This window comes from Typopeltis vanoorti, chromosome 1 (assembly GCF_054136105.1).
Source record: "Typopeltis vanoorti isolate ZY-2024b chromosome 1, IOZ_Tvanoo_1.0, whole genome shotgun sequence".
Classification (NCBI taxonomy): Eukaryota; Metazoa; Arthropoda; class Arachnida; order Uropygi; family Thelyphonidae; genus Typopeltis; species Typopeltis vanoorti.
This window is the reverse complement of record NC_143549.1, coordinates 128,221,939-128,249,142: the sequence shown is the minus strand read 5'-3', so window position 1 is coordinate 128,249,142 and position 27,204 is coordinate 128,221,939. Positions and strand designations below refer to the sequence as shown.

General features: G+C 33.5%; 1 protein-coding gene across 1 annotated transcript in view; it reads right to left on the bottom strand.

Moving 5' to 3' along the window:
• The window catches only part of LOC150110416 (macrophage mannose receptor 1-like), a 77,954-nt gene that overhangs the window by 17,684 nt on the left and 33,066 nt on the right, over window positions 1-27,204 (bottom strand). Inside the window, exons 9-13 of the mRNA XM_090393609.1 lie at window positions 26,234-26,327; window positions 20,363-20,532; window positions 9,803-9,977; window positions 9,197-9,328; window positions 6,510-6,632 (exon numbers count right to left, since the gene is read on the bottom strand). Coding sequence (XP_090249735.1) covers window positions 6,510-6,632; window positions 9,197-9,328; window positions 9,803-9,977; window positions 20,363-20,532; window positions 26,234-26,327 — 694 coding nt within the window. The remainder of the gene's footprint in view (window positions 1-6,509; window positions 6,633-9,196; window positions 9,329-9,802; window positions 9,978-20,362; window positions 20,533-26,233; window positions 26,328-27,204) is intronic.

The window sequence follows — 27,204 nt, the reverse complement described above, 5'->3', positions numbered from 1 at the left end:
AAAATTAAGGGTTGTGTATTTATTTCTTTGAATCCAATATGTATACTTCAGAGAATTATTAAAAACACAGATTCTTTCGTTATGTTTCCAAAAGCATTTCAAAGTACATGTTATGTTTTCACGTTTTGGGCATCCAATTTCATTTAAATCAAGAACAGGCCTCCCTATTAACTTCGTTAATATTTTTGATTTTTCTCTTCCTTTGGAAAGTAATATATGATATTTGCATGTTGATTCTATCATCCAATCTCTTAGTTTGTCCAAAGCTAGTGAACCAATTTCCCACTTCAGCTGATGGTTATATTTTATTAACCAAGAATTCTGTTTTTTAACTCTTTCAGGTAATTCTTTCCAACTACAAGGTGATTTTGTCACTGCATATCTTACACTAATTCCATCAGAAATACAAATTTCTTTAGGAAATAAATTTGAACTCTTATTAAAAAAAAATGTACATTAATTATCCCAATGATAACTGAAAATTCGTATTTTTCACCCACTGTCGATTTTTCATAAGCGTTTTCCTTCATTCTTCTTCTTCTTCTTAGATTACTTCATATGGCACCACAAATAAATAGTTATTTATTATTATTTCACTGATTATTAGCTCTGATCGTATACTTTATGGTAACATTCGTTTTCAAAATTCTAAACAATTAGAACTTTTCACAAAGAAACTTTCAAAGAATTTGTGGCTCACCCATTATTTTTGCATTACCAAACACAAATCACAAAACAGCAGCTGCAGTGGATGAACGATTACCTTAAGTCCAAAGTCACTCGACTCTATGGTATTTTCTTATAGTACTGTTTACACTTACCATGCCCTACCCTGACCGTTCCTTCAAAAATGAACCTTTTGCGCAGATGACTCAACGACATGTTTTCACATGCTGTTGGATATACTGTTGGTGTGTTTTATTCTTACTTTGTGTAAGGAAAGGTAAAATTTGTATATGTGTTATCTGTAGAGTACAAATATTTTCTCTATGCCAAACTTTAAAGAACTGTTAAAGTCACGTTTTGTTGGTTTAATTAGGTGCTTCTCTCTCTCTCTCTCTCTCTCTCTCTCTCTCTCTCTCTCTCTCTGTAAAATAACCAAATTCTAACAGTTCGGATTTTCGATTATGTGAATGATTTGTTTTCAGATAACTCAAATAATGTCAATAGGTAGCATTAGACAATTTCTAAAATAATCAATACATGGATATTCCTTTTAAACACTTTTTTCCCTGTCCTGGCATTAATTTCACAGTTGTGATTTTTTTAAAATAATTAAACAGAATTGCATTAAGATATAAGTTGTGGATTTAAACATCAAGATCTAATCAGAATAACTGAGTAAAAATTCACTGTGGAAAAACACAACAACAAAAACATACATCTTTGTTCATTTAAGTTTACAAATGCATATTTTATTTTGCTGAAATACTATTTACAAGTATATTCACTGAGAAAAATTCGAAATATGTAATTACCTAAAAATATTTCACAATATTTAGTTTAGACTCTTAACATTTTTCAAAGAGTTCAATGAATAAAATTTTTGTTACTCACTGTTTCTTGGTTACATTACATCAAAATAGCTGGTCACGCAAAAGAATTTTTAAATCAGATACCATGGTAACCACACTTCCATACGTTTGATATTGTGTCAGTCTGGAAATGACACCATGCCTCACTAAACATTCCGTGTATTCTTTTGTCAGCAAATATACACAAACAGTTTTTGTAAAATGTTCGTAAATGTCCCAAAATAAAGAATCTTTATCGAATTGGATAAAATCTTGGAAGTCTAATTTTACCATTGACGAATTTAAATGTTGAGCGATAATTTTTCCCATTATACGAACATATGGTAATTCGGTTTCCAAAAATAGTAAATGATTATCAATGTCGTACAGTTTTGGTGAAAATCTATCAGCTTCTTCACAACTAATAGAAAAAACTTTACTTCCATCAGCTCCTGTATCATCAAGTATTAGTTCCCCATCTTGGCATTTCAGAATATAACACTCACTGAGGTCCATTTCGTAGTCAACTCTTCTTTGCAAGTAGCCGAGGATATCAGACCACTTCCTGCGTAATTTTTCCCAAGTGGTCCTGGATAAATACATCACAATGAACGTGTCTTCTAAAATAATAATCGGTTTCCATCCTTTTAGAGCTAGGTGAAGAGTTTTGTCTCGTGCTATTTTCCTGAAGAAAGAAAATTTCAATGACTTTTGTGGCTCACCCATTATTTTACTTTACTTTACTTTCCTGGATACCAATCACCACAACACAATATGATAACTTCACAGGATGAACGAATTGTCATAACTGCAAAGACACTTGACTCGTTTATTTTTCCTTATAGTACTGTTTACCTGACCCTTCTTTCCAAAATGAAACTTTTGTGCAGATGATTCACGGACATGTTTCTACATGGTGTTGGATAAACCATGACGACAATGACGGATGTGTGTCACCCTGGGAAAATTCCAAGATATCTTATCTCAAAAACATCACCCACAATTCCATAGCCAAACAAAACATGACAACAATGTCGTTATGTGTTTGGATATTTCTGGGGAACATATGTCTCTCATTCTGTGATATTACAGAGGGTGACAGATGTGTTCCCTGCAATGCTCCCCCGCCTAACCCCATCACCCTAGTCTCTCACCATCCCCTCTCCTCCAGAAGATGTCTGCTCAGCCTAGTGGAGATGAGTGCGCTCATCGTTTGCGGATATCTTTTAGTGATGTCACCTCCAATTGATACTGATAACTTCCCCCCCCCCCAAAAAAAAATGTTACTACTGTTCACAATCATTTTAAGCATCTGAAACACTTCAAAATGTAATTCACTTAATTTATACAAAAATGTGAAATATTTGTGGACAATTGTCTGTAAAAATAACAATAAAGTATTATTTTTAATGTGAGGAAAAAACAATTACATTAGCTACCTATCAAAAATTGTTTTCTAAATTCTCAATATGTGCAGTCTCTGTAGCTCAACCGGTAGAGACAAAGCCATTTGGTAAGAAAGTTCGTGTTCGAAATCTGCCTATGACGCAAAGAACCGTTATCAGGACTTTTTTATTCGAAGGTGAGTTAGCTGGTGACATACGGAAGTGGAAGCCCCCCCTCCCCCCGAAACTCTGTTTTTTGCCTGGCAACATGCAAACCGACCCTTTGAACACACAATACTGCCTAGAATATTACTGGAGAAGAAAGGCAACGAGCAACCACTTGCTTCTATATAATTCCTCAGTATAGCAGTGCTACCCCATTATCCACTAGCTTGAGGGACACACACACACACACACACACACACACACACACACATACACACACACACACAGTCCTCAACATAAGTTCGCTGCTCAAACGTTTTTCGATTGGAAATTTCTAGGGATAAAATATATGAACTCGTCCAATTTTATAGTCAAGCAACCTCGAGAGAATGTCTTGTTAGATTGTTTATTCAGAACAGAAGAATATCTAATGAAAAGAAATGCCATTCGTTATTCAACTTCAATCAATGGTGAGTGAACAACATCACGGAAAGTATAAGACTCATAAGGAAAGAATAGCTGACGTCTTTTATGATACTTGAATGTTTCCTATAATGTGATAAAGAAAACAAATATTTCTCAAAATATGAAATTTTGAGAAATATTTGCATATTTGTATATATTAATTATTTTGTATATATATATATATATATATATATATATATATATATATATATATATATATATATATATATATATATATATATATATATATATATATATATATATATATATTAATATATATATATATATGTCCATTCGTTTAGCATTACCACAGCACTTTACCTAGTCTCCAAATGAGGTTCCAGATCGAACAATAATAATTCCTATACGGTTCATCATCTTTCAGATTGAAATCCAGTGAATTTTCTACGGTGTCAAAAGATGCCTTCAAGTAAAACTGAACTCTTGTCACATTTTTCTTCTGGAGGTGGAGGTGCTTACACAAGCACAACAAACGTAAAGAATGCAAATGAATAAGGAGAAAGTTATAACGTTTCAATGTTATAATTTTCTTATTCCAGAAAATGGTAACGCTTCTCTTCACAGAAGAAAATGAGCTGAAGGGGAAAGCTCTGTCTAGATATTTTAGATGTAGTGTGAGTTTATTACTTTAGTTGATGGAGCCTCCGTAGCTCAGTAGGCATAGGCGAAGTCCTTTTTTTCGGAAAGACCTGGGTTCGATTCCCGTCCATGATGGGAGGACCCGTTATCTGGTCTCTTCGAAGAGACCAGTCTCTTCGAAGAGACCAGATAAAGGTTCGGTGAGTAAGCCGGTCTCATACAGAGGTAGGGTTTTTTCTCACCGAAACTCGGGTTTTTCGTCCACAGAACAGGCAAAACCGGCTCCGTGAACACACATGGATTACAGTCAGGAATACTCAAGACCCAGCAATAGGCCTCATTCGTCAGCTATGCCGGTTTCGAGCACGGATAAAATTAGGGGGGATTGAGATGGTGCCGTACTTCCCTGTAAAAAGGGACTCACGGCCGTTGTATCATCATACGCTAAATAAATAAATAATAGCTTATTTCATATTACATACTTTGCTCATATCCCACCCATAATATGTTTTACTATGCCGAATGTTTTTAAAACAGCAGATCATCCGAATTCTCGACCTCCTTATTAAAGTGGATATGAAGACTGCCTTCAAATGGATAATCATGTCTGACTAATGGACGAAAGCGATTGAACATATTTATTTATATCATCAGGGTCATTCTGTTCGTATCCTCCAACTACACCACGCGACACTATTTCTGTTAACACTCGAAGCCATCAACTGCCTACAACCAAAACTAAGAATTTTTTTTGGTAATTTTGGTCTATAAATTACACGCGTTCTCATGACTGATTTGACTGTATGCAGGATGAAAAACTCACGTTTGAGAGAGACGAAGCCCTTTCATCCAGTATGAGAGTTGTAACTCACCTTCAAATGAGAAAAGCTCATATAAAGAATCTTTCATTACGAGGAGAAAAACAACAACAACTGGCCTCTTTTCCAATCGAAGGGCACAAGTCCTTCCAACTACGCTACTCATTTTAATCCATATTACTGTAATCCATTACAACTTAATACACTATAATTAGTTACTTTTACTCAGACCATGTTTAGGATGTCTACTCTCTAGACAGCACAGTCACTTGAACTGGTAGAAAGGACTATGGATTTTTGTAGCTACGCAGATTTAACCGAATTAATTTATTTCTCCCAGTTTTACAGGTTATAGTTAGACGAAAAAAGGGAAGCATTGATATGAGAAATATTACTAGAATGTCATTGTCGAAATTAAAAATTTGGGTAAATTTAGGTGGCTGGCTGGACAAATGTGACGTAATTTGCTTATAAACTGTACGTATATGTAATATTTAAATACCTGAAGGAATAAGCATTTAGTTTGCTCGTATAGGTATATTTGGCATGCAACATACAAGATCTTTTAAAGAAAGATGTCAACAGTTTAAGGTGTTCCACTGTATTAATATTTCATTAATGTAAATATTGAAAAGTGTTGGAGACAGAGAGCATCCCTGTCTTACTCCTTGGTTTATAGATCGTATTGGGATATTAGGCGAAATGAAGGCTGTGGTATGATATAAGCAAAATCTAACATCGAATTTCGCTAATCAGTCTTGACGGCAGCACGTCTGTGGGATTTATCTCCAAGAAGGTTTTTAAGGGACCCAAGAAATATTCCTTGTAATTTCTGTATACGGATGTGCACATAAAAACATTTTGTACGTCAGTTTTCAATCTCAGACTCAACTGTGCAGTAGCTTGTGCTCAGTAGAAGAAGAATATATAACTTAAACATTATAGTAGAACAGTTTGGAATGAAAATTTCCATAGATAAACCTAAAAAATGGCATTTTGTGGAAAAACTCCAGTTAGAAGCAAAATAGTTATTAATAATAAAATAATAGAATAGATAAATACTTTTAGTTATCTTGGATGTGAATATCATATGAAGGAGAAAAAGTCATAAAATTATAAACTTCAAAATGTTTACAGATTGTAGGCCTGATAAATAGAACAGTCAACCCAAATATAGTACAAAAAGAAACACGCTTGAAAATACACAATACTTTAGCAGTGCCCACATTATTAAATGGCAGGAAATTTGGACAATAAACAAACAAGATAAACAAAGAATAAAACAAGTGAAATGAGAAATGAAATTATAAACAAAAATGGATTAAGCATGTAAATAAAATATAAGATTGGAAAGAGAAGGCTGGGTAGACCTCAAAAAAGGATATTGGATGGATAATGAGAGCGGAACAGACCAATATGATCTATACCCCGTAATTAGTGTCATGATGATGGCTTTTAGGGTAGTGTATATTGTTAACTAGGTGCTTGTTAGCCATCAAAAGAAAGAATAAGATGTTTTAAAATATTATTGATACCTGCTACATACAAATATTCCCACTTACTTTGCTCTTTCATGCTGTGAATTGACGACAAAGTACCATTCAACGATGAACATTTCTCAGCAGCCTCAGCCCAGCTCTTTTGATCCTCGTTTTGTGCCCCAATTACGAGAAAGCATTTATTTCCTAAAACGAAGAAAAACACAAAACAAACGTCATTTTACCATCATGCTAGATCTTGCAAATCAAATTAGCATTCAACAAAAAGATCTACATTTATTTAACAATTCCGTAAAAGCTTCCATGTGTGTGTGTGTACGCGCGCGCGCGCGCGCGCGCGCGCGCATACATGAGTTATGGTAAGGCAAAAAAAACGACTTATTAGAAGAGAAACTTTTCGCTTCATTGCAAATCAGGCTTATTTAACTGATAAAATTACTGATTTTTTTTTCTATTCACATACCATCCTCAGCGATCTCTTTATATGGACTAGATAATGCTTAGCAAAACCATCATTGAAAAAAAAAGTTGATGAAAGGGAAGAATAATAAACATTAATTGTTATTTGAAAGCAAATAGGCAAACATTATTGTTTAAAATTTCTAGGTTTCGAGAGTGGTCACGTTTCAAAGTCTGTATTCTAGACCTTACGAAAATTACAATTTTAGATACATACCAGGCTCCTGGACATAACTGCGTGTTTTAAGTAATTCTACTCAAGGGAAATCTGAATTTTCGTAAGTTCAAAAATCAAACTTGCTGTAAAATCGGAATGGAGATTTACTGAACTTTTACATTCCTGATTTTCTTTTATTAATTACATTATTTTTATTAAAAAGTAATTAATATATCGTGAATAATAAAAATTGTTGCCCAAGTATGTTGAAAATGTAATCAAATTATGTACTCAAATCACACTATATCTCTGACGTAATATTTCTCATTTCCTTTCATGAATTGACTTAATAACTAAACTGCTTACAGGAAAACGGCACTAAGAGTAAGAGAATACAAATTAAAACAATTTAGTGTTTATTTTATACTGAATTTTGAGTTCAATTATAGCACCCACAGATATTATCAATAACAGACTGTTGGTTCTTGTAGCATCTAACCTTGTCGTCCAGCCGATAATCTTTGCATTCTTGATCAACTGAATTAAAAGCAAAGCGAACTTGTTCTAAGAAATGATGCACTGGCTTACTTATTTAGTCGAGTGGATAGCATCTCCATTCTTCAACCACCACCACGTTCGATCTCACTGTGGCATGAATGTTCGTAAATGCTTTGATTTGGTATATACTGATAGGGTTTCCTCCAGTGAGCGATTTGATCGCCTAGTGTAGGACCACTATTCTTTTTACTGGAGGAGCAAGAGCGAATGCTGGTCTTGAAATTCACGCTTGCTCTTGTTATCATTCAGGGAGTGACAGGTGTGATTGAAGTCTGATTAGCGGAATAATGAATTACTGATCATTTAAAACTATATATTTAGAAATTTATGTACATTTAATCATACAAATACAACATTTATTTTACAAATGATATTCTATCTTTCTAAATTTAGCAACTTGAATACAAATTCTACCCTACGGTTCTTCTTTATGAACTGGTCAATAACATCGTCATAAAAAGTTGGTTTTACTTAATTTTCCCAAACAACGCGCACACTTGTAAAGGATGGCTGAAGCTCACTGGCTAGAGCTACTTTGACAGCGTATGGCCTGTGTTTAAGCAACAGAGTGAGACGACGTGAAATGGCTATGCACGCGCATGAAATCACAGTGCTTCTGCGAGGATCTGGAAGCTCCGACAACCGAGCAAGCCAAGGTATCTTTGACTAGACAAGCAAGCATCGGTCTTCGATACACAACGCAAAGCTCAATTATTGCCGCAAGCTTAAGACGTCTTCTGTCTACAAAAATAAAAGCCTAAATGGAATGCTTATAAATGCATGCATTTATTAACAAATAAATATTACTTCTTTCTCAATTAATGAGCTTGAGCAGCAAGTATAGCAAGCATGGGAAATTCGCCCCTGTGGAAGAGGGAAATTGCTTGAAAAGCATGTCGTCTCTAAAACAGGTTTCCTATATTATCTAATCCTTAGCCTGCCCACAGCGCTAATGTAATCTGATTACAGCTTTCATGAAATATGGAAGGAGAGCTGCAGTTATTGTGAAAAAAACAAAACAGTAATAATAATCATAACGTGAAGGTGTCTCTTCATTAAAGCAAAATTTAAAATTTATTAATGAGTAGAAATCCATCATTATTTTGTGTCCATAACAAGGTCGTAACTTTAATATCAACGCAAAATCTTAAAACATTCGCTGTGTGGTACATCTGACTCTCCTTTTTTTTTTCCTTCTGGAAGCTTGCATTTGAGGATTGATATATATATATATATATATATATATATATATATAAAAGAATGATTAAAAGCGACCGCAGTGCAGAATGAATTTCAAATTGTAACGAACAGAAAAAATGCTGAGTGTTCTATTTAATAGACTAGTTTATTTATCAGCAATTTTTAAGAAATATGAATAACTGATAAATCTAGACAACTGAATTTTCTGAGTGTATTTGCAGAATGTAAAATACGGTTAATGTTACTATTTATGAGTGTAGGAAAATGTGTTTATCAGCTTTTAAAACTGCTACCAGTCCATGAGTTATTAAAATCATACTTAATAATAATGTAACTATAATTTCAAATAAAATGACATTAACTGAATTTTACCAACCAAAAGGATGCCACTGTGATGGACAATATCCAGGTAATGGAGTCGTTGGAGGTTGTTCTACGGTAGTGGATGAATTATGCTTCTTGCATACTACTGATGTCCGCATATTACAGTTATCATCATTCCACATTCCTACAAATTGAAAGACTGAAGTTTAAGAATAATCTCGCAAACGCATAGAAGACTGTTATATAAAGTAACCATCAATAAAATAAAAGACATATAAATTACACAGTCGTCGAAAATACAGTATGTAAAATGGATTTATCGCAACGCTTAATAAAACAAATAAAGATGAATAACATTAATAATAATTCCTGATTTTCTTTAGCTTCGATTCATATTAATAAACGTTATGCCTTGTATAATGAGCAAGCACTACAAGTTTTCACTTAAAGGTCTACAGTTCCAATTTGTTAACAGCATTTACCACTTTCAACACAATGAGACTATTGCGTTGGCAACCGTCTTCTCTCAAGGACTGAAACTGTCTACAAATAAAGGATCATATCCAAATGAAATTGTTCGATGGCTATGTATCTGTTAATAATAATAATACAAGCGTATGAGATAGAAAATATTTTATTCTCTGATTCCCTTTCTTACCTGTTTCTACGTACATACTAGTGCAGCGTTCCTGATACAAGTAATTATCCGGTTGGCTGTGGTTCCATTTCACGAAATTCACCACCGATCCGTCACTCCATTCAAAAGCACCGTCAAATCCCAAAGCATTCAAACCAATCCACACTCTCTTCTGTTCCGTTTTATTATTGAAAAGCTGGAGGGAAAAAATAAATTAGAATTTAAATTATTGATGTAAGATGGGGAACTGATTATCATAATTACACGTCTCTCAACAATGTAAAATTATTAGAAAGAATAAAGTAGAGGCAAACTTTGTTGTTATTACGAGATGTTTTAATTCATTTAGACATTATGAGTCACAAAATAATAATAATAAATTATTGTAATCATCTACGCTATCAGTCTGGATGATATCTAATACATCCGCATAGGTAATTGACCTCAAAAATATTATATGCGTGTATAATTAACCTCACAAATATAATTCAGATATAATTTCATAGACATAGTTTCAGATACAATCATAGGTAACCTCGTACATAGACACAACAGATTCAATTTCATAAATACAGTTAAACTCAAACAATTTTCTGTAATTCATAATGTCTAAACTAACATAAAAGTCATTTGATCGGATAATACTTAATTATAAACTTGACTTTTTTTTCTTCTTTGAATTACATTAACGATGTTGTTTTGAAAGTAATCATATTTTTCGAAATAATAAGTGATCTGTTTTGTGTTCTGCAGAATTTTCTTTATCCATTTACTAATTAACTCTCATTGATCACAATTTAAATGTAAGGAATCACAATTTCAAATGATGCTGAAATTGTGATTCCTTATCATTTAAATTTTTGAATAGTTTAAAACATTTGATGTACATCAAACGGTGGTTCTAATTTCATAAAAAAATAAATACTCTTTCAGTTAATGAGTGTAGAATGAGCGTTAGTGATTAATAACTGTACGCATATCATAGGGATGTTATCAGCATAAGTAGTAGGGGTGACACTTTGAACCAGATCAAGATCAAGATAAGGAATCATGACATCATTGGTTGACGTCATTGTGGGTGTGACGTCATGAGATTGGAATGTTTGGAATTTCCCTGGGGGCATATGTGTCAGTGAGGTGAGTTCTTGTATTTAGGTTCGCGTATGGAATTATGGGTGATGGTAGAGATAAGGATTCGTGTTGTGATTGGTGGGACACTTTAAACCAGATCAAGATCAAGATAAGATAAGGAATCGTGACGTTAATGTTTGTTGTTATAGATTTTGGAATGTTTGGAATTTCGCTGGGGCACTCGTCTGTCTGGGACATCACGTGGTGTTTTTGGTTCTTTTATTGCCTTGTGGGTGATATTTAGAGATAAGAATCATGACGTTATGTGTTTGGAAATTTCTGGGGAACATATGTCTCTCTGTGATATCGCATGGTGTTTTGGTTTGGCTATGGAATTGTGGGCGATGTTTTTGAGATAAGATATCTTGGAATTTTCCCAGGGTGACACAACATTGTCATCATGTTTTGTTTTTGGTTGTCTATTGATGGATGTACTAATTTTCCAATACATTTTTGGGGTATTTCTCTCCTGTTAAAGGGTGGAAATTCTTAGAGTAGAATAGAGTAGACTCATGGTAGCGGCCGTGTTTTGGTTTTCTGAATAATTAATTATATACTAATGTCACTCAAACATACATTTTTTTCTTCTATGGATGGCTGTACTAATTTTCCAATACATTTTTGGGTATTTCTTTCCTGTTAAAGAGTGGGAATTCTTAAAGAAAGTCGAGATGGTGGCAGTGTTTCGAACTTCTCTGAATAATTTTATTATATACTGGTGTCCCATAAACACACACTTTCCCCCCCATAGCTCATCCACATTTTCTTCTATATTCATATTCTAATTCAAGTTCATATTTCAATCGGATATTTTGATTTGTCAAAATTTAGATCTTAAAGTTCAATACATAAATAAATAAACAAATCTTGTGTGGATTCATGGTGATATCAAAAGTGATCTTACTTAAACATACATAACACATAAATGACACAGTTTGTTCTTTTAAGTTTACACGGCGACAGTATTTTGAGCTTTTCTGAATAATTTAATTATATGCTGGTGTCTCTACAGCATTTTAAAATAAATAAATTAAAATAAACGGACAGTTAAATGGATTACAAAACATTTTGTATGTATTCTAGAAATTCTAGTGATAATTTAAAATTACTTAGAGCTTTCCAGAATGGCTCTTCTAAATACGAATATTCCAAAAACAAATATTCCAAATAGTTGAATATTATATCCACACCACAACACAAACACAAAAACCACAAAGAACGAAATTTATGTGAATACTGTAACCTGAAATAGTTGAGTACTTCTTCCTTTAGATTTCATCCCATAGATGCTATGTTATTATCATGAGCAATATCCCCCAGTGAGCGCTTTTCTTCAAAGGAGTCTTTCATGAAGATGACATGAGTCACATTCGTAAATTGCGGTATTCTCAAAAGGTATCATTTTCAGAAGTTTGGATGTTTCTCAAATACTTACATATGACTAAGTGTTAGCATACACATGATTGTGATGACACATATCCTAAAATTATTCATTCTTCGTTCCTGTGGGAAATTATTGGTGTAGTAAATTAATGCATACATTTATTTTTTTAAAACCAATATTGACTATTAATTTTACCTGCGATTCCTTGTGCTCTTAACCTATTTTTGTAACTGAAATTTATTTATTTTATTTATTTTTTCTTTAGCATTAGTAATTTTAAGTAACGGATATGCAACAAACAAGGTTTGGAACTCGCCGTTGCGTTTTCTTTTAGAAATTTATTTTGCCAGCACAACAAATAAATAGTTATTTCTTATTATTTCAAATGAATATTAGTTCTGTAATATATACTTTGTTAATTTCTATGTTACCTTTTATTTGACTAATATTATTAAAAAATGGCTCTGCAAAATAGCCAAATTCTTACAGTATTGTAACTTTTCAGGTGAAATCATCTTCACTAAAATTCTGGCTATTAATTTAATACCCAATTATTCCTTTTGCTTCTAAGAGTTGACAGTTTCTTGAAATATTTGAGGGCTTACATGAACAAATAAGACTTTTAATTCAGTGAGTCAAAGAAAAAAATCTCTGGTTAGTTTGTGGCATGAAATTTCAGAAGGAAAAAAATTTTATCGTCTTACTTAAATTTGTATAACACATCAATGACACCCAATTTGTTCATTTAAATTTACACATTTTATTTGAATGAAATATTATTATTTACAAATTGTATTCACTAAATCTAACAATACAGAAAATAAATAAATTGAAAAATACATCGAAGGTTCTTTCCATGTTTGTGGAATTGCCATCATGTGGATTTTGACAATGTGACTCTCATCTGAAAGTTAATTTTTCATTTGGTGATCCTTGGGAATTTATTACTGTAGTAAAATTAAGGGTTGCATATTTATTTTTTTGAAACCAATACATATACTTCTGAGAATAATTAAAAGCACAGAATCTTTCATTATGTTTCCAAAAGTATTTAAAAGTACATGTTATGTTTTCACGTTTTGGGCATCCAATTTCATTTAAATCAAGAACAGGCCTCCCTATTAACCTCATTAATGTTTTTGATTTTTCTCTTCCTTTGGCAAGTAATATTTGATATTTGAATGTTGATTCTATCATCCAATCTCTTAGTTTGTCCAAAGCTAGTGAACCAATTTCCCACTTCAGCTGATGGTTATATTTTATTAACCAAGAATTCTGTTTTTTTAACTCTTTCAGGTAATTCTTTCCAATTACAAGGTGATTTTGTCACTGCATATCTTACACTAATTCCATCAGAAATACAAATTTCTTTAGGAAATAAATTTGAACTCTTATTCAAAAAAAATTGTACATCAATTATCCCAATGATAACTGAAAATTCGTATTTTTCACACGCTGTCAATTTTTCATAATCATTTTCCTTCATTCTTCTTCTTCTTCTTAGATTACTTCATATGGCAACACAAATAAATAGTTATTTATTATTATTATTTCACTGATTATTAGCTCTGATCGTATATTTTATGTTAACTTTCAGTTACAAAATTCTAAACAATTAGAACTTTTTACATAGAAACTTTCAAAGAATTTGTGGCTCACCCATTATTTTTATATTACCAAACACAAAATACCACAACACAAAACAGCAGTTGCAGTGGATGAACGATTACCTTAATTCTAAAGTCACTCGACTCTATGGTATTTTCTTATAGGACTGTTTACACTTACCATGCCCAACCCTGACCATTCCTTCAAAAATGAACCTTTTGCACAGATGACTCCACTACATGTTTTCACATGCTGCTGGATATACTGTTGGTGTGTTTTTATCTTACTTTGTGTGAGGAAAGGTAAAATTTGTATAATATCTAAAATCCCTGTAAAACAACCAAATTCTAACAGTTCGGATTTTCGATTATGTGAACAAATTGTTTTCAGATAACTCAATGTCAATAGGTAGCATTAGACAATTTCTAAAATAATCAATACATGGATATCAGTTTTAAACACTTTCCCCGTGTTCCTGACATTAATTTCACAGTAGTGATTTTTTAAAAATAATTAAACAGAATTGCATTAAGGTATACAGTTGTGGATTTAAATATAAAGTTCTAATCAGAATAACTGAGTAAAAAATTCACTGTGGAAAAACAACAACAAAAGCACACATCTTTGTTCATTTAAGTTTACAAATGCATATTTTATTTTGCTGAAATACTATTTACAAGTATATTCACTGAGAAAAATTCGAAACATGTAGTTATCTAAAAATATTTCACAATATTTAGTTTAGACTCTTAACATTTTCCAAAGAGTTCAATGAATAAAATTTTTGTTACTCACTGTTTCTTGGTTACATTACATTAAAATAGCTGGTCACGCAAAAGAGTTTTTAAATCAGATACCATGGTAATTTCATTTCCATATATTTGATGTTGTGTCAGTCTGGAAATGACACCATGCCTCCCTAAACATTCTGTGTATTCTTTTGTCAGCAAATATTCACAAACAGTTTTTGTAAAATGTTCGTAAATGTCCCAAAATAAAGAATCTTTATCAAATTGGTTAAAATCTTGAAAGTCTAATTTTACCATCGATGAATTTAAACGATTAGTGGTAATTTCCTCCATGATACGAATAGATGGTAATTCGGTTTCCAAAAATAGTAAATGATTATCAATGTCATACATTTTTGGTGAAAATCTATCAGCTTCTTCACAACTAATAGAAAAAACTTTACTTCCATCAGCTCCTGTATCATCAAGTATTAGTTCCCCATCTTGGCATTTCAGAATATAACACTAACCGAGGTCCATTTCATAGTCAACTCTTCTTTGCAAGTAGCCGAGGATATCAGACCACTTCCTGCATAACTTTTCCCAAGTGGTCCTGGATAAATACATCGCAATGCATGTGTCTTCTAAAATAATAATCGGTTTCCATCCTATCAGAGCTAAGTGAAGAGTTTTGTCTCGTGCTATTTTCCTGAAGAGAGAAAATTTCAATGACTTTTGTGGCTCACCCATTATTTTACTTCACTTTCCTGAATACCAATCACCACAACACAATACAATAGCTGCACGGGATGAACGATTTCCCGTAACTGCAAAGACACTTGACTCGTTTGTTTTTCCTTATAGTACTGTTTACCTGATCCTTAACCCTTACTGTTCCTTCCAAGAAGGAACTTGGGAAGGCCAAGTTTCTTCTTGGACTTCCAAGGATACTTCCAAATATCCTTGGAAGTCCAAGGATACTTGGAAGCATTGTTAAAGGCACTGATGGATGGAATAAAAAGATCTCATTCGGATGACAAAACTTTGATTTCAAATCGTAAAGAAAACAGTATAATTATTTTGATCAATGTTATTTACTTAACCTATTCTTTTATTCTTATAATATCTAAAATCCTTGCTTATATTTTATTGTAAATCTCATAGACAAGAGGAGATATTCAACCTCTAGTAGGTCAGTACAATGAATGAATGGGCAAAAATTTTCAGGAGATATTAAAACTTGTTAACGATCCGAGGACTTTTTGATTTTATTTTTCAAGGAATACGTAAGAGAGAATGCAGACATTATTGGAAGGAATGATTAAAGATGGGAGGGATAGTTTTGTGAGTCTGTAATTGGACTGTGGAATGTTGAAAAGCAGCTGCACGTGTTTTAATGGAATTAAAAGGTTGAGCAGAGGAAATATCGAAATCAATTCTGATGAATATTGACCCCGAAAGTATTTGCTGGAAAGGCAAGCAGCAAAATTCTGAATTTCTGCATAAAAGATAGTGTAGTAAATTAGTAAGGGACTGATCAATAATCATTAATATTGCTCTCTTCCGTACTGAATAAAGTACTTTCGATATCTCTTTGGGAGTATCATCCCGATTGTGGAAATAGTATTCAATGATTGGATGGATTTGTGATTTGTAGAGTTAATAGCTGCCTGTAAATAAAAAAAAGCCTCGAGCGAGAGGGAGAGACAGAAAGAGAGAGAATATATATAATTTCTTGGATGGTGTGGAGGTGATATTTGTAATAAGCTTACGCCAAGAAAAGTGGATATTAGACTAATCTCCCTAAGAAGAAAAATCTTATTTTGTCTAGAAAATAAACAAGTTCTTTTATGACAAAAAACAACAACACAGGAATGAGTTTTGCTAGCATTGAAACTGAATGTAATCAGAAACGCATTAAAGATTGGTTTCGAGATCAGAATTTATGTTAGTAGTTGATATTTTGGTAGTGTTTGTGATTGAATTGCAAGGTTTGTTAATTTAGACAGAGGGGTCCAATTTACAATGCAGTGGTGCACTCAGGATTTAATCTTGGAGGGGCCCAAGCACTGAAGGTTTAATCTTGAGGGGGAGGGGAGAGTTGAGTAGACGATTTGAGAAAACACACTATGCATTGCATACAAGCTATGACTGAACATCTGCAGTGATTGCCAATACAGTGATACTCGTGATCTCCTATAGCCCGGCTCAGGCAAAAGAAGTAACGTCCGAGCACTATTTCGTTCGCCTTGCTTTCACAGCGGCCTGGATTCCCGAGCGCTATAGGGTAGTGGTGGCGAACCTTTTTATGTGCACATACCAAAAATTTACAAATCGAGTCGCTGACGTTCCTTCCCGCTAGTGCCAAAAATTTTCTAATGGAATTGTTGACATGCCAGGCAGTTTTTAATAGCAGAAAAATTAATAGAAAATTAATCTAACTTAATTTATTCATAAATTTATAATATATATATTTATTTATAATATTTAATAAATAATTATTTGTAAATTTATAAATAATATTTTATTTTATTTATAATATTTATTTATATATAAATTTATAATATTATTCAGTGTACAATTGATTATTGTATTATTAAATTGATTTTAATGATGTTGGTTTGAAAAATTATTTATGTATTTAACTCATCATCAAAGTTAGCTGAGCAGGGGAAGCAGCAGAAAGAAGACATTAAAAAGTTTTGCATATACCTCTCACACGAAAAATATTTAAACGTGTTCTCGCGAGGCGATAGTAACGCTCTCTCTGCGGTTAACAACACACCCTCCCCAACAGTCATTATGCTGCTGATGCAAGAAAAACAAGTAGTTTTATTGTATTCCTGAATAAGGTATGAAGGTTTTTGCAGTCTGTGTAATATATTTCTCAACCAATATATCAACCAGAGACAGCTGGAATAAAAACAGCGCTAACTAATGAATCACATGTCCCCTCTCACAGAGCTGTATAGACTTAAGCAAAATCAAAATCACTGGAAACACACTGTCTAACTAAAAACTGTTTTTCAATTACATGAAATAAGTATTTATTGCATTTGAAATTCTCGATGCCATTATGACAGATCACAAAGGCTAACTTCAAATAAAATTCTACAATGAATTGAAATATGCCATATGCACGTGTGAGTTCCCATGCCAGTTCAAACGCAAACAAGCATCAATAAAATTCAACTAAGGGTAGAAACATTGTGTGAGTTGAGTCCTACAGTAATGAGAAGTTCCATCAGAACGATAAATGACACCCTGTGGTGAATGTGTTAAAACTAAGAAATATATAGTGAATGTTATTATGACAGTTTCGAATGTTATGGAATTCGGTTGAAGATAATTAGCATTTCAACTCTACAATTGTAGGTTGCCTTTGTCTTTGGATCACGCGATGTTTTGCTAATACCGCACCAATCATATGCATGTCTTCATAGCTACTTTCTGGTGTAAAACAAAATTTAACTTGTACATGTTGTAACAATTAAAAAAAAATGTTGAATAATTTATAAGCGCATAAAAAGATATCGCCTGTAAATCGTTGACGTGCCAGCAAAATTCTCGGACATGCCGCCTCTGGCACGTGTGCCATAGGTTCGCCATCTATGCTATAGAACAGTATTTCTGAAACTTTTTTCGACTACGGAACACTTCAATTTTGACGGAACACCTTGGTTATTTTGTAATGTAAAAATCAATAATTAATTGGTAATTTAGCTGACTTTTATTATTAATCAATAATTGAGAATTAATTATTGATTAATAATTAATTAAATATCAATTAAACTATAATTAAATTAATTTGTGCTGACAGATTAATTTAAAAATGACAAATTCCAGAACATCTCGCGGAACACCTATTCACCTTCCGCAGAACACCAGTGTTCTAAGGAACACCGGTTAAGAACCACTGCTATAGGGTATTCCCACCTTATGTGGCTGCTAATTCATAAGTAGCATAGGAATAGAAGACACGACACAAAATAAATATAAAAAAAAAAAGAATTTTAATCAGTTAAAGATTTTTGGAGATTTTTCAAGTGTTTTTTTACTTTTTCTTTTTTTTTGGGGGGGGGGGGAACCAGGACCCCTTGGCCCCTTCCCTGGATGCGCCAATGGTACAATGACCAGCAAAACTGTTTATTGGATTGGTAACAACCGATAAAGGTATTGATGAATATTGATATTTATTAATATTGATTGATTAAGAGAAGGATGAGAGTAATCGTGTAAGTGAAAGTAAAAAAAAGTGTGGAACTCCATCAGTCCACCATCACACATAATGAGCATTCAAACAGCAAGGTAGTGACCGAGAAGACAGGCTTATGATTGGAGTTTACTATTCATAATGTATTCCTATGTGCCAATTCCAATTAGTTGCTTAGGACAACATACTAAGAACAATCGCTTGAGATTCTCCAAAGTTTTGCATGCAACTGATCCAAACGTTGAAGAACATAAGTAAGATCACCTGTTGATCGACACTGGCAGAATCCATAATGGCGATCGTGTATTAGACGATTCAAGGCCACATAGAATTTGAGTGTTAATGTGTTTCTCCATTACTTTAGAAAGCACTGAAATGAGATAAATAAGTTGCTTAATGTGAAAACGGTAAAGATCTTATGGTTAAGATAGTTTACTTTAGGGGAGAGTATTTGGGGTATATATATTTATATATCCTTAGGGATGCTCAAGACACTACGATAGTACCACATGAAAAGTTTACATTATTATTAACTTCCTTTGACAATTTTTCTGTAGAGTCGTCAGAACACCAGCAACCAGCATCATATGTTAAATTTCGTTCTTCTAGAGCTTCTGATTGAATCAGTCCATCTAAAGTGTATTCTGTCGACTAAACTGAATTTATTGGAATCATTTCACTCTATTCCGACCTTTTCGTCATTTTCATGATTTCAAATGGATCGAAATAGCAGAAACTTGATGGAACCAGGTTTTTTAGTAACTATTGAAGCACTTGGTTCCATCAAGTCATTCAAGTGATTTGGTTGACTAGTGCTATAATGTAATGTTCAATTTGAGTGCTTCTGGTCTGCAGAATTTCTCCGATTAACTCTACCCTTTTCTTCTTAGGAAAATCATCAGTTGCGTTTTTATGTCAACTTCACTATCACAATTCTTATTCTTGACAGCTCAAAGACGTCAATCATATCTACAATTGTTTCAGTATTGTATTAAAACCTTGTAATCGGCAGTGATTGCCAGTTTCGATATCATTCACATTTCCGTGCATCAAAATCTCGATAAATTCACCCTTTTTTTCGTTCTTCGAAAAACTGTAAGACTCATCCACTGCATGTGATTACATGAGTACTACAAATTCGATTGCACACCAGAGTATAAGTAAACTGTAGCTGAAGACCAAATAATATAAACAATATCAGAAAGATTTCAGAATATCTCATACGAGGGGTCTTTTGAAAGTGATGTTTGTGTTGTATACGCATAGACATCGCTTTCAGAACATCCTCCTAAATGAGATCATAAAGAAGTGTTAAGGGGCGTAAATGTAGGAAGCATTGATATACCCAATACTTCTAAGTAAAAAAAAAAAAAATTCATAACCGGTTCAATAGATACCGCTACGTTTTTGAGCAAAATACTTTTTATCTGTGAAAACTGTTTACTAGAAAAAAGAAATTTAAAGTTGCTATTTAATAAACATTACTTGAAAGATTAATTATAAAAATAAATACATACCACTCGCGACAGGAAAAACCACTCCTTTTCAGAGTGGATTGATGCAATGGTGGAGTTGTACTTTTCGCAATGTTCTTTAGCACGGTGCCAAGTAAGATTTGCCCACATGACGCCGTAACAGTAATCGTTAAAGAAGAACCACTGAGGGTTATCCAAACTACACATTTGAACTGAAAATGAATGCATTAAAGTTATATTTAATAAATACAAAAAAATATATATATACATATATGTATATAATAATGTTGCATTTCTGGAAAGTAACAGCTGTTCTAGAAACCAACCATCTTATAAAGCGTCTAAGAAGTAACTCGCCTGGAAATGATATTTTAAAATATGGCAAAGGTAATTCTGACAAGAGAAACATGCATGGAGAAATCATTGATGACGCATTCTGTACAAACAAGCTGTACAAATTTTAACACAACCTGTACAAACAAGCGAAGTAGTAATTTCAGATAAGTAGGTTTTATCTGAAATTTTTTCGATCAATCTGAAAAAGTTTGATAAAAGTGAAATATTGGAACAAGGGAGCTGTTTGTTCCTTGGTGAATATTGCGATATGCAGTATAAAAAATGGTGTAGTGTATTCCGAGATATATTATTATTATTATCATCATTAAATTCCTAATGCATGGCCGCAACAGATGTACAGAATACTATTATAGTACTACATTTTATATACATTTTATTTAAATTAAGGGGATATTAAACCCCACATTATTTCAAATCCAAATAAGAAACTCAAAGATCAGAATCAAAGCGTTTCATGCCGAATATAGTAAACTATAAAAGTACCGGCGAATACTAGCGTAAGCCAAAGAACGTAGTACAAATTAGGGCAACTCGTAGTAAAGGTGGATAAAGCTCTGATTACTATTCTTAGTATTTCCCATAATGTAAAACACATCTCCTAGGTCCTAGGAGATGTATGATGTTATACATTATGGTGGGAGGTCACTTCCCAGACCGGTTTCGACCTTTCATGCCGAATATAGTAAACTATATTCGGTATGAAGCTCTTTGATTCCGATTTTTGAGTTTCTTATTCGGTTTTGAAACAATGTGGGATTTAATATCCCCTTAATTTAAATAATGTTACATCGCCGAAGTGAAGCCTATTGGCTCTTTATATTTAAGTAAACTATATTTTATAGTTTTATAGTTTATTTTAGATTAATTTACATAGTTTATTTTACATGATTAAATCCGGGTTACTATTTTATTAGTCACGACTCCAATATCGTCGAATCTTATATAGTATTTCAGTCTTCTAAGGTATCTGCACTAATCAAGGTCAAACTAGACTACCGTGGTAGTCCACATATCTTGATTTCCTCTGGGGCCTTTTCCTGCGTCTAATTTTGCTATCCTTTCATCTCCATTTTGTTTAAGTGACCATAAACTCTGTTCTCACATTCCCGAATAATAACAATGCCAGGCTCTATCTTTCCTAACAACCTCGTTTTTAATATGATTCTGCCATTAATGTCATCATTTATGATCTAATTTCTCTCATTCACCTCTAGTCCTTGATCAAGTGTTTTCTTTCTAACCCAGGTCTTAGATCCATAAGTTGAAATTGATTTGAACATTATATAATTTTGTGCACTTTTTGTTTGGTGTTTTGGCTAATTTATTTACTGAATCCTCACCCATACCTAATGAGTGATGGATGATCTCTGTTTCTTGTACATTTTACGTGGAAACTGTATATGACGGATTTAGTTAATTTCATATCCTGTGTCTCTTGCTGTCTGTTTGGAGTAAACTCAGGACGTGTTCTAAGTTGACTAAGTGACTACAATTAGTAGAAGTGTCCAGGGCATATCTGATAATAGATGTATTCCCAGAGCAAGTCAAATATGCGTGGTTAGGTCTTCCAGTTGTATTGCAGAAAGTGAACATCTAAGTCAAGTTTGAATTTGTCCAACTCGGTTGACGTAGGCAGGATGTAGTGCCATAATATCCTTTGGATATTTCTCATCTGCTTTGTTCTGTAGCTAGTGTAGCACAGACGAAATAACGTTTGCATCCATAGAACTAGGCAGTACGAATTATAATTCTAATTTACTCCTGCCGAGTAGAGAAACTGTTTCTAAACCTTTCTTTGACCAATTCCGAGTTAGTAAATCTTTTGCACCAACGAGTACGGGTTTTCTCTCTGAAAAAAAAGGGGTTTGAATTCTGCAACCTAGTTGCAAGTGGTTAACATATCAGATCTCTAGCCAAAATGCTGCAAATTTTAATTCCACCTTGGACACGGATGTTAGTAATTGCCTTCACCTTCACACCTTCATTCATTCATAATAATATTTACCCAAGATGGAATGAATCATCATAGGAGAAAGAGATCCAAACCCTCCTGCAATCGGAGAAGCCTTCACCCAGCATTGGAGAAGATACAAACTGAATATCTCTCCCCCATATATATATATATATTTTTTTTTTTTTTCTGAATATCCCTCCCTATATATATATATATAGGGGGGATATTCAGAAAATAAAAAACCCTATATATATATATATATATATAGGTTTTTTTTTTTTGGCGGGGATAAAAAATTTACTTCAAATTTTCACCAAAGAAGGGCGCTGTACCACATGCATCATTTACAAATACGTACAAATGAGAGTTCTATTAAACGATGGGTGTGTACTGCTGACAGTTCGTAATGAATGCGTGTGAATTCCCAGTCATCGGGGGCGAACGGAATTGTTTTTGTGAAAAGAAAAATTGTTGCTGTCATGCTTACTTTGGTGAATAAGATAATTGTTGGTGAAGTTGTCATAAGTAAGTGGGGAATCGGTAGTGAAAGTTTTACGAAAGTTTCGAAAGCAGAAAAGAATGAAGAAAGGTCCAGGTTCTATCACTCCTGCCAGAATACTGTCTCTAATACGACGTTACGAGAAAACTTGAAATTTGTCAGTCCTCGAACATGCAGACCGGTGTTATCCAAAGCCCATACCAGCGTTGTGGTATCAATGCAACAAATGAATGCCCTAACGGCACAATCAAGAAGCGGTGTAAGCAATACATGGGAAGCTGTAAGAATCACAGGCATAGTCGGTATTCCGCATCCTTCATGGTGCGTAATCATCACACCACCAAAGTAAGCATCGCAGCAACAAATTTTTCTTTTCACGAAAACAATTCTGTTCATCCCCAGTGACTGGAAATTCGCAAGCATTCATTACGACCCTTTGTTTTATAGAACGCTCATTTGCAGGTATTTGCAAATTATACATGTTATACAGTGCCTTCTATCGGTAAAAATCTAAAGTAACTTTTTTCTCCCCGCTAAAAAAAAAAAAAAAAAAAAAAAAAAAAATACGCCTCATCAGTGCGTTTCACTTTCGTGCAAACTGCACTCTAATTTACCAATTTTTCTAATTTCTATTATAAAAAATTTCTATTATAAAAATTTCTATTATTTCTAATTTCTATTATAAAAAATATATATATATATATATATATATATATATATATAATATATATATACTGATATACTGTCCCATAAGCAAACAGACAAACAAATCAAGTTTGCGCCTGCAAGTATTGCAATTCTAGCTGACCCCGCACACGTAGTGCAAGACCAAGGCAACTCATGGTAAAAGTAGAATAAGCTCTGATCACTAATCTTAGTATTTATCCTTAATGCAAAGTCCATCTCCTGGAGGAGATGTATGATGCTTTGTATTAAAGGCAAGGGGCCACTAGCCTGGCTCTCACTGATGAGACCTCAATAAAAGTCCAAACCGGTGTGGGTAGTGGCCCCTTGCCTTTAATGCAAAGCATCATACATCTCCTCCAGGAGATGGGCTTTGCATTAAGGGTAAATATTAAGATTAGTGATCAGAGCTTATTCTACTTTTACGATGAGTTGCCTTGGTCTTGCACTACGTGCGGGGTCAGCTAGACTTGCAACACTTGCAGGTGCAAACTTGACTTGTTTGTCTGTTTGCTTACTTGGGAAATGGATTAAAACCAGATTTAAAATAGCTTGGTATCTTTAACATTTATTATACCCAAGGTAAAATACTTTCTACATATATATATATATATTCATTTTTCTAAATTAACTGACTTAAAACCCGAGAATTATAACACAATGACATTTATTTGAAAAAACGCAACATGTTTCGTCAAGAATGACTTTATCAGGTGATAAGAACATAGAAAGATATTAAAAGACACTGAAATTAACATTGACACACTCTAAAGCTATACAATTATAAAGCCATAATATTCGACTGTAAATTACAGTTATTATGAGCTTGAACTACAGTCCGAGTTAAAGTTCTATTGTGGTACACCTGTGCGTGTGTGTGGAATCATGCGATCTCCAGTATCTGATAGTAGAGTTGAAAGAGTCAGGCAAATTATAGCTAAGATTATTAAAGTCTCTATATTTAGAAAGCCAACACACACAGACAGATATTTGCATGCGTCCTCCCATCACCATCCAACGCAAAAGTTGGGTATTATATCAACTCTAGCGAATCGTGCAAGATCTGTACTGTCAGATGAAGAAGAACTGAAAAAGGAACTACAACATCTTAAATGGACCTTTAAAAACAATGGCTACTCTCTAAAAAATATTAACAACCAATTTTCCCGCCGTCAACGTAGCAACGTAGAGACACAGGACGACTCCAAAGGTCATATCGTCTTGCCATATATCAGCACACTATCCAAAAAGCTGAGTAGAATTCTAAAGAATTTTAACATGAAAACGTGCTTCTCGACTCTGCCAAAAATAAGATCACGCTTCAACAACTATAAACAACCTCACAACCTTCTACAACTCCCAGGTGTATGCAAGGTCACTTGTGAATGCAGAAAGCCTTACTATGGGTAGACAGAGAAATCTATCTTACTACGTCTCAAAGAGCACCAGCGCGATACGCTTATAAAAGAACTAGAGCAACTGCTCTGTGAGGCCATGTCCTGCTTTCAATAAACACGACCAACGAAAGGCACCAACATGAAATAAATTGGACAATAAATTGGATATCTCTCTCTCTCTCTTTCTATATATATATATATATATATATATATATATATACATATATATATATATATACAGAGAGAGAGAGAGAGAGAGAGAAGATTTTTCTCACTAAAAACACGGAGATTTATTCACCGGAAGAATACACCTTGTAACCTCAGTTGCTCAAGTAGTAATTGCAAAACGGTGTAATCAAGCACAATTCACATATAAAATGAAATCATCTCTTTAACATTAACACTTTTAATTTTTTCTTTTGTTTCTTTCTTTCTTGAAGAGAGCTCTAAGTCTATCTGAATTTCGCGTTGTTCATCCACCAATCGAAGAGTCAGAGAGATGTCAATTAACGGAGTACCCACCCTCCACGGTTGGATCTAAATGCTTCATGTGTCGGGCTTCCTTCTCCTAGGATCAAGGAGTCTACTAAGTGGAAGGATTTTTTTTGGTACCTCAAACTTCCTTTTTTGCGAAATTTTTGAAAGATTTATTACTCAAAGTGCAGGTTTTGGAGAAGGACATTCATTAATAATATTAATTACTCTCTTTAACTAATTTTATACTATACAACTGCTGGTATATTTTGGATAATCCTAAATGTGCCTTTAGCAGACTTGTTAACTTTCAGTTCAGTAAGGTACAAATTGTGGTCTATGCTCTGTAAATTTAAAATTTTACATTTTAAAATAATTCAATTTGCATTCATTATTTCAAATTCTTTATTGAAAAATCTCTAATCTGATAAGCACATATAATAGCGGAAGTTCGAGAATTTCAAGTTCGAAATTCAATCATCTCTTTAACACTTTCTAATTCAATTTTCACCATCTGTATATATTTCTACATACTACAAGTTGCTTACATGGAGTGGTTTGGCAGATGAAAGACTGTTTTGTTGAACAGGAATTATCATTCCACTTCCCTTGATATCTGAGCCACATCTCCGTACATTCTTCCTAAATAGAGCAAAATTAAAGAAAGAACAGATTAGATAGGTAAAATATTTAAAACAGATATCTGTATTTAATTTTAATATTTCTAACATTATCATTATAAACATTGAAAATTTAACACGTTTGCAAAACTATTAACTCAAAAGAAAGGCATATTATGTATTGGGTGTTCCCTAAATGGAGTAGGTGGAACTCCTTAACCTTGACTGATTCTTTGCAATCAATTGGCAGTAAGTCTCTACACTTATATCCATAGCCGTCACTGATATTTTTAAATACCAATTGCCATCTTGTCATACTTAGCCCTAACCTGCACTCTTGTCCGAAACAGTTTGCATTCTACGTTCCTTTTTTTTTTTTTAATTCTATGTGAGGGGAAACAATATCCTAATTGCCATTACTTTTGTCAACAGATCGAGTTTCTTTGGAGCCAGATAAACAAAAAAGACAGAAAAGGCTCCTCCAATCGACAACCAGTATCTAACCTAAAACAGTCTCATACTTCTCGCGATGTTTTGAATATTTAGATATTTATATTGGAAAATATTTATTGTAATTTTAATTGGTAAATATAATTATTTGTTCCCCCGACTTCCATACAGCTGTATATATTCTATCAGATTTGAGATAGAGATCCATGTATCTCTATCGGTGGAGGCACAGATAGAGAAACTGAACCTCCACCGCCGAATCCAGACAAGCATTTCATTCCTTTTTTGGAACCTCTTTTTGTCTTTTTTCATTTCGTTCCATAGTAAGTAGATCTATTCGCACACGTAATGGCAATTAGGATATTTTTTCCTTCAGCTGGACAATAAAAAAAAAGAAAAGAAAAGAAAAGAAAAAAGAAACGCAAAATTTAGGCTGTTTCAAACAACAT